The sequence below is a fragment of the Berghia stephanieae genome, chromosome 8, assembly GCF_034508935.2.
Source record: "Berghia stephanieae isolate SIO BIC M18660-M18661 chromosome 8, UCSD_Bste_1.3, whole genome shotgun sequence".
Classification (NCBI taxonomy): Eukaryota; Metazoa; Mollusca; class Gastropoda; order Nudibranchia; family Aeolidiidae; genus Berghia; species Berghia stephanieae.
Window position 1 is genome coordinate 21,105,000 of NC_088367.1, and position 8,925 is coordinate 21,113,924.

The 8,925-nt window shown below is 35.3% G+C and overlaps 1 protein-coding gene across 5 annotated transcripts in view; it reads right to left on the minus strand.

Annotated features, from left to right (window-relative positions):
* Positions 1-4,612: 4,612 nt before the first annotated feature.
* Positions 4,613-8,925, minus strand: part of LOC144978345 (peptide chain release factor 1-like, mitochondrial) — a 12,250-nt gene continuing 7,937 nt past the window's right edge. For 4 of the 5 annotated variants that reach the window (XM_078924252.1, XM_078924254.1, XM_078924251.1 and 1 more), the window contains 3 exons: positions 8,156-8,273; positions 7,101-7,176; positions 5,499-5,836 (listed from right to left, as the gene is read on the minus strand). In XM_078924252.1, coding sequence (XP_078780378.1) covers positions 5,545-5,836; positions 7,101-7,176; positions 8,156-8,273 — 486 coding nt within the window. In that variant the 3' untranslated portion in view covers positions 5,499-5,544. Of the gene's footprint in view, positions 5,837-7,100; positions 7,177-8,155; positions 8,274-8,925 lie in introns of all 5 variants that reach the window. The other variant, XM_078924250.1, reaches the window with a different exon arrangement.

Genomic DNA, 8,925 nt, shown 5'->3' on the forward strand with positions numbered 1-8,925 from the left:
GTAAATAAATTTGGTACACCTCTTTGATCTACCGCCACCGTCCATTCGTGTAGAATTGTGAATCTCACCGTCGATGTATTACGCTATTGTTAGGGAAGGAATATAACTCCTTTTTGAGTAGGCCTAAAAGCTAAAATCTAAAAGTAAAAAATATAATTCTGAGGAATTTGAAAGTCACATTGTTGAAATCAGCTTGAGAAAAGAAGAACATTGGTCCTTATTTCAGAAAAATCGGTTGAAAACCAACTGTTTAACGAATAAATTTGATTTTAAAAATTGCTTTTGTTTATTTTAGCTTTTTTTTAGCAACTTTTTTATTTATTGGCCGATTTACTTGATTTTTATATCATTCTTTATATCTCAATGAGACGAGATCTGTGATATACTTTGTTTGTTTCAAATGTAACTAGAACATAATTTGGCTTTTTTACCTATCAACCGTGCCTGGATAATATATTCAGCAACGTGGTGATTGTGACGCAACTATGTCATGAGCGTCTTCCAGTGTTTCAACGATGGTTCAGTTCATTGTTGATGGCTGTTTAGCCATGAGGGACCGTAGAAAAAGAAAGGGCGACTGCAGACATCAAAGGGTAGGCTTATATCATCAAAGGATGTCTACATGATTGACATGGCCATATAGGGAACTCATTATCTACTCCCCCATAAAGAATCTGAACACGAGAGGTCGAGCGCCGCCATTTTCTTTTTTTTATGCAACCAGGGACGATTAGCCACTAAAAAGTGGCTGTTGCCTGGTCTGCTCCTAGTAGTCTGTGCGCCTCTCCCGCCCCCAAAGACACACTGAAAAATCGAAATTAAAAAAGTCGTTAGGAACCGGGGGGAGGGGGGTCTGTACTCTCTCTCTCTCTCTCTCTCTCTCTCTCTCTCTCTCTCTCTCTCTCTCTCTCTCTCTCTCTGTGTGTGTGTGTGTGTGTGTGTGTGTGCGCGCGCGCGCATTGTGCGGTTTGGGTGTAGCGTAACGCACTCATTGAACACTTCAAAGTTGAAATCAAATTTTAACAAGTTATAACTCATACGCTATCTTCAAATTTATCTCTGTCCATATTACACTGAGAGATCAGATAAGCTATCACTGATTCATCGGACATACAGTACACAATTCTGGACACAAATGCACAATATAGGCTGCATGCTTCACAGTCGTGGTGGTGGTCGTGGTCTCGAAATCTCGCCTCACACCAAAGGGAACCGGTATCGGTCTTTGACTCAATTGCCTATTTTTTTTCTTTCTTTCATCCCTCTATCCATTTGAAGTCCTAGGGTAACTCTAGGGCTGTGGTATCTGACATAGAGTGCTTTGCGATATACTAGTGTCCTGTCCTAATGGTAACAAGCAATTGTCAGTTTAGAGCTTGAGAAACTAGAATTAACTCTTATTGACAAGAGTCGTCATCGACACCCATTCCCACCAAAAGACCAAATGATTAATGTTATTAATGAGTTTTTAAAAACGAGGGTGAAAATCTAGCTATTTTATTTGAACTGTTTGTCTTTATGTGCCTCAAGTTTATTGAATAGTTTTGCAACAATGTTGTTTGGTTTTGTTTTTAGGGGTTTTACGGCGCTTACGACAATAGGTCATTTCAGCGCCAGTACAAAAGGAAGATGATAGAGAAAAAGCAGATCTCAATTAAAAGCATCTCAGAAAAAGAGAGTCATTTTTTTTTTTTTTTTGTTTGTTTGTTGCTTTAGGTCTCTTCCAACACAATTGAGGTTATATGAGAGACCGCTGAAACAAAAAAACAAGCAATCTAACAAAAATAGTACAAATGTAAATCAAAATCATAACCTAAAGATATCATAAGCTAAATTATAAATAACCAAGAACAAACAGGCAGAAGATTTACAGAAAAAAAAAATATCCTCTGTCAAAAATACAATCACAAACCAAAGAAGCAGGATAGGCTAGTAAAGAGAAGAAGAAACGACATCACTATCGGATCGTACACCCATGCGAACATCATAGGTATATGATTCAAGGGTGATGCTCCCATCCAACCACCCGCAAAAAGAGAGTTAGAGAGGACTGGTTCGAATAAGGTAAACAACAGCAACGACTGTAGACGGGAGGATGAGCAACTAGGAGGGTCATTTGTTTGTTTGTTTTTAATGGTTTTACGGCGCTTGCAACACATTTAAGTTATATCAGCGCCAGTAAAAAGGAAGAAAATGGGATAGTAAAAAGTTCTAGAATTACAAATAAAGCACCCAAGAAAAAGTAAGACATAAGAGAACTGGGAACAAATAGGGATCAGATGTAGATTCCAAGAGCACACTATCAAAGTACTTAGTTTGAGATCTCCTATAAGTCTCATCCTGACAAGCACAAGATCCAACAAAGAGGAATACACTCAAATGCTTACATTATACATTAAAAATAACAAATATAATAATACATAACAGAGAGATGATTTACAAGGAAAAAAATATAATCACCCAAGACAATAACTATGCATTTGACTGTTTCCCTCCCAGGCAGGACTCCGGCCAGGGCCAGGACAAAACCAAGTAATCTCATTCCAAGACAAAGACAGAAAGCATGTTGGAAAACAGATATTATAAGGGGATAGAAGACACAGTATGTACCTCCCTGTCCACTATGGGAGGTCAGGAACCCCACCCAGAACTAGGAGAGTCATTTCCCTTCCCCAACGAATGGTGTTTATCCGTTACTATGGGTTATAACTATGAACCCGATTGCAGCCATTTGCTGCCATAACAATCGACTTGTTGGTTGAAAACGGTCACAGTTCTAAATATGTTTAATTAATTTAATAAAGTGTATATGATATGGGTCTTTATTTGGATAAGCCTCTAGTTTCATTTTAGGAATTTTACCCTTCTAATGTTCGATAACGAAGGCAACAAGATGAGCCCTGTACTGTAGACCTGAAATAGGCTCAATACCTTCCTTAAGTTGGCGGATTCGATTAGAAGAGAGAGGAGAAAGAGCAACAATCTAATTTTTGAAAAATTAGAATTAAATAAACTAATTTGCTGGTGTATGTTGTTGTCTTGTTTTGTTTTGGGGGATTTTACGGTGCTTAAACAGGTTTGGGTATTGCAGTGCCAGTAAAATGAGAAATATTATAGGGAGAAAGATGTAGTTCTGAAGTTAAAAAGCACCAAAGGAAACGTAAGACAAAGTGGGACTGTTTGTAAAAGGGAGCAGAATATTCTACGAGAAATCTATTTCATTGCTTTTTTTTTTTTAATAGGGATTTTACGGCGCTTGTGACCATATTAAATTCATTTCAGTGCCAGTAAAAAGGAGGATAATAGCGGTACACGTAGATCTGAAGCACTAAGGAAAAAGCAAGACAAGAGGGCTTGATTGATAGAAAACAGATGTTTCCACAAGTAATCCACCCATGTGCCCATTTCGACAATACCTAAAAGTACCAGCCTGCCCAAGGGAAAAAAAACAAAAACGAGCTCTTATATAGGGCAATATCCACTAAACGTGCTTAAAGCGCTTTACAATGGACCCTAGCCAACAGCAACACTTAACGTGTAGGATGAGACGTGATGCCTGTTAAGCGATATTACAATTTTTTTCCCCGACAGAGACAACGCTGTTAACGGCCAGGTACTCATTTTAAACCTGGGTACGATGAGTGAATGTGAGTAAAGGCCATTTCAAAGGACTCAACTATGCGCTTCTCAGAACGGGACTCAAACCCAAGACCTCCGTAACCAAAAGGGAGTGTCATACCAATAGACCACATGGCCGCAAATGAACAACTATAAAAGTACATTAAAGAGAGATGATTTGCAAGGACAAAATAATATCATCTCTCAAATAATAATAGTACTATTACTATACATTTGATTGCCTCCCTCCCCGCTAAGTAAAGGGTCGATGCCATGACCAGGGAATAAAACGAGAAATCTTAATGCAGAACAAAGAAAGAGAATAACATTGAAATGAAAATACATATAAGGGACCTCTCTGTCCACTATGGAAGGTAGAAGACCCTACTCCGCACGAGTACCTATTTTGACATTACCTAAAAGACATATTCAGTCAATAATATAATAATAAATTGAGCTTATATGTCGCATATTCCCATTGGAGGAACTGGCGGTCGGTCAATTGAGCGAAGTTGCTTTGTGCCACCCCATATTTTCCAAATTTAGCAGATACTGGTTTTCATCATAAATTTTAGCATATGCTGCTTTTCGTTAACGCTCGCGCATTTCTCCTGTCTTACTAGCCACGATAGGTACTGTACGAAGGTTGTGCATCATCACAGACCGCTCTCTTTTTCTTGTTGCCCACGCCAGGCGAGATGACGTGCGACAATGTGGTGAGGGTGGGGTATGAGGGCTCCCGATGAGCCAAAACAGGACAGGCCGCCTTATTAATTTTTTATAAAAGACTGTTTTCTTCCGTTTTAAAACTACGGTTATCCACCCCCCCCACCCACACACAAACAACTAATGCTCTTTACTGCTAAAATCATTAGGTCAGGCCAGGTAATTTATTTTTTTACACCTTGGGGCCTTATTTGAGAGAAATCAAAACCATATCAGTTTTATAATTGGAAGAACAGGTTTGTTGTAATTAAAACACGGATGAAGAAAATTACAATAAATATAGACTTTATTGATATTCGTTTTGCTCAAATGGATATTAATCACCAATAAGAATGGTGTAGTGATTCCAAAATCAGACATAACTTTCTCACAGCAACACCTCATAATTATATAACCCTACCTACATTACTGGCAAGCTTATCTGTAATATTTTATAAAGCTGCATTAATTACAGGCAAGTCGAGACACGAACAATTATCTGGAATTGAAACAGATCAATTTGCTGGTATGTAAAGTGCTGTGCCATCTGAGCTATCGGGACCTCCCAGATCACTGTACTCAAACTAAAATACAATAATATATCTAAACTGATATAACGTGGTTAATTGAATTTGGGTTTAAACAATCTTTTCGATATTTAATAAATACTGCAAGACAATTGCTGTGGAATCCGTATGAGGTCAACACTCTAAAAGTCAACTTCTGCTTCTTTATCATAGTATATGCTCCCCACTCAACATTGTTGTCACAGTTTTATTTAAAATATTGTTGGTTCCTAATTTTCTGTTCTTTATCTAAATGTGTTCCATTAATAATCGATAAAATCAACCTTGCTCGAAGTCAACCATCTTTCTGGTCTGGGAGTTTTGATTTTTATCACGATTCCATTGTATATATTTAATATTTTTTAATGAAAATTTTGAGAGCATTAAGTCGTCCAAACCATGTATAAGGTAACCTCTGGAGTAATGGAAGTACATCTAACAGTTATCAGCCTGAGGCTTGATTCCCGATCGAGGGAGTTTCTAACTTGTCTGGCAGTTTTATACAAACTTTTTCTTTATTTTCATGTTAAAAATTCAGAACCCTTGTAAGATATTTATTCCTATATATATATACCTAAATTTTCTAAAATACTCCACAACACGCGCATGTAATAAAACAACGATTTTATTTCAGTCTTTGACACCCATTATATAGTTATATTTTATTCCCAGTCTTCTTCAAAGATAGTTCAAACTCATCCACCATAGAATCCACAAGTTTGTATTTGAAGTCTTTTTCTAGACCTTTTATCAAATTCTCAAGTCCTTCTCCTCCAGCCATGAAGTCTAACAGATTGGAAAAGTTTTCTTTCGATCTGTGATCAGTTACTCTGTCTTGTTGGTAATTATACGTCCTGATCTTTTCTGACCGACCTCTTGATCCGATTTGCATTTTTCTGGTAGCTTGTCTGTTTGCTTCCTCTTCCTCTAGCTGAGCTTGGTAGAGTCTACATGAAATGATTTTTTAAATATTGAGACACCTAAATGGTTGAATGTTTTATGAATTTAAATAATTGTACAAAAAGACCAGAGATATAAAGAATACAAATAATTAATATTACATGGGACTGAAAGCTTTAAACCTTAAATCTTGATTATCTATTTATGTACCTAAAATATATGAGACACACAAACACACCGAAAATAAAGAGTTTAATTTTGAAAATATAAACTGCTCATAAACTTTCTCAATGATATTTACGACCCATCGATATTATCATCGTACTGCCAAACTTCTATTTTGTTTGGATGGCTTTAAATGGTTTGTTCCAAAGGGAAATTGAGTTCAAACATTCGCAAATAAGACCTGGCAAATTTTAACAACTCTTTATGATTTCATCTTCATTATTGGAAAAGTACTAGAATAAGCTAATGCGGAAGAGACTTTATAATGGGAACAAATTTAAAGGATTTTGATATCTTTTCCAAGAAAATTGTCAGTCACCAAAGCTCTGATTAGATTTTCATCTGTATTCCATTGTAAATTAGTTCAAATAATGAAAGTGAAGCACCTTTAATGTAATAATAAAAACTATTGTGAACTGATCAGTACATCGTTGTGCCAAAGGTTCCTTAATTTCTGTTCCTGTTGAAAAATGAGATTATTTCTTTTTTATGTATTAGTTCGATTTGCTGACTTCAAAATATAAATCAAAATTATGGTTTTCTCTTTAAAGCCAATGTTCATTATTATATCATCCGACAAAATGGTTTTTATTGGAAGCATCTAGATTAAATAATAACAAAGAAAAACAAAATATAAGAAACAAACAAAAATAAAAGCCTTTTTTAAGACAAAACATAACATAGAAATATAGTCAACATGCTTCCATGACTGTGCTAGATTTGGGAGCTCCTTTAAAATCCCAAAAACGTAAGAATGCAAGAAAGTTATATTGCTATGGTATAGAATTTTGTTGTTGTTGTTGTTGTAAAATATGGATTGGTTGCCAATCAGCAATGGTACATGAAGATCACAAACTATAGAAGATTTCTTGAACACAATTTCTTTTTTATGTATATATAACAACTGGAAAGAGGAGTCGAGTAATTAAAACTGATACTGAGTTTCTAGTTTTAATAATTTAAAAAAAAAAGATTAATTTGTGAGAATATTTCAGAGAACTGCAATAATTTTTTTGGGTATAAAAATCCCACTAAAATGAAAACAAAACAACAACATTCTATTACAATATTCATAACTCCACCCACCTCATCTTCAAAACTTTCATGGCGTATTCCCTGTTTTTGATCTGTGACCTCTCCTTCTTACACTCGGCCACAGTCCCTGCAAAGAGAGAGACATTTTGCCTTTTAAGGGGCGGTTTGGGTCTTTTCTAAAAAAAATTTAATAACCTATATTGGGCGGTTTTAATCATTCTGTATCATCAATATAGGTTAAAAAACAACATTTATGGTGAAAATTTTTAATTATCTGTGTTCATACCCATTTTGCGATCTAATTTGGGGGTCTGACATAAAAAAATATAACAATCTTGTGGCAAACGTTCCACAAAAACTAATGAAAGAATTACCTCCATATTCTTCCCTCTTGTCAACATTGTGCCATAGTGTGTCACCATAGAGACATTTTACCGCTTTAGCTTATGGAATTTTTATTAGATCATTACAAAGTTGAGAATCAAAATGTTATGACAAAATTGATGTAAAAAATTCAGATTTAGGATTATAATTCAAAATTCAAAAATCTTATCAAAAAAATCTCTCTATGGTGATATAATTCATTATCTCTGTTATAACTGTGGAAATTTTCAGACAATTCCATTGAATAGATTCTGAGAAACGTTTGACACAGTTTCCCATACCCTTAGAAAAATGACATATTGAGAAAATAGCAAAATGGCTTCCCGTATTTCACACATTTCTTACTACCTGTACCATTTTCGACCTTGTATTTCGTGCCTTTATGGTCTACTTTAAGAATTTGGACTTCAATTATATTATTTCTAAGATAATAAAATATCATTTTCCACCAAAATCTCAAAATCAAATTTTTGAAGGATTTTCCTAATAATTAGACCCAAACCGCCCCTTAAACCACTAATAACTTAAAAAACTGCTGCAAAATTGGGGGGGGGGGGGGGATTTGACTCATTGCAGCAGTGTAAACTTTTGTCATTTGTAATAAGACAAAGTGTTTTCATTCACAGCATCATTCAATTTGTCTAGGTCAGCAGATCCAGTATATAAAGGTGAAGATAATAAAAGATGTCAAACTGAATGCCTTCATATATTTTTTAACCTACCTGTTGGTAAATGAGTTATTCTGACAGCACTATCCGTTGTGTTGACAGATTGGCCTCCAGGTCCACTACCTCGGAATGTCTCAACTTTCAGGTCCTTCTTGTCTATTATAACATCAATCTGTGAAAAGAAATGGGTAAAGTAAAACGGGGCTTTTAGAGTTAAACAGCATGACTGGCACAAGAAAAAGCCATTATAGTTTATGTGACCCACTGTGTCAAACTGGTATTATGAAGCAGATGACAAAAAGTTAAAATGATTAGAAATATAAAATGTATGGTTTATGCACTTGATGAAACCTCATTCATTCTCCTCAATACAACAAAGATAAAGTTTTTCCAACTTCCATATTTTTGACAATATGTAAAATTTTTAGTATCAATATCACTCCTACATACAGAGATCAGATTGAAGCAGTAGGGCACAAAAATATGTTTTTTTTTTGTTTTTAAGGGTTTTACAGCGCTTGCAACACATTTAGGTCATATCAGCGCCAGTAAAAAGGAAGAAAATGGGATAGTAAATAGTTCTAGAATTACAATTAAAGTACCCAAGAAAAGGGAAGACAAAGGGGAATTAATTCATATAGGGAACAGGTGTAGATTTCCAGATCACGCTATCAGTGTATTAAGTTTGAGATCACCTAAATGTCTCATCCTAACATAAGCAAAGGTCCCCACTAAGAGGAACACACTCAAATGTTTACAATACATAATAAATACGAGCCTGATATATATGTAAAACAAAATAAAAATATTACAGTGCATATCAG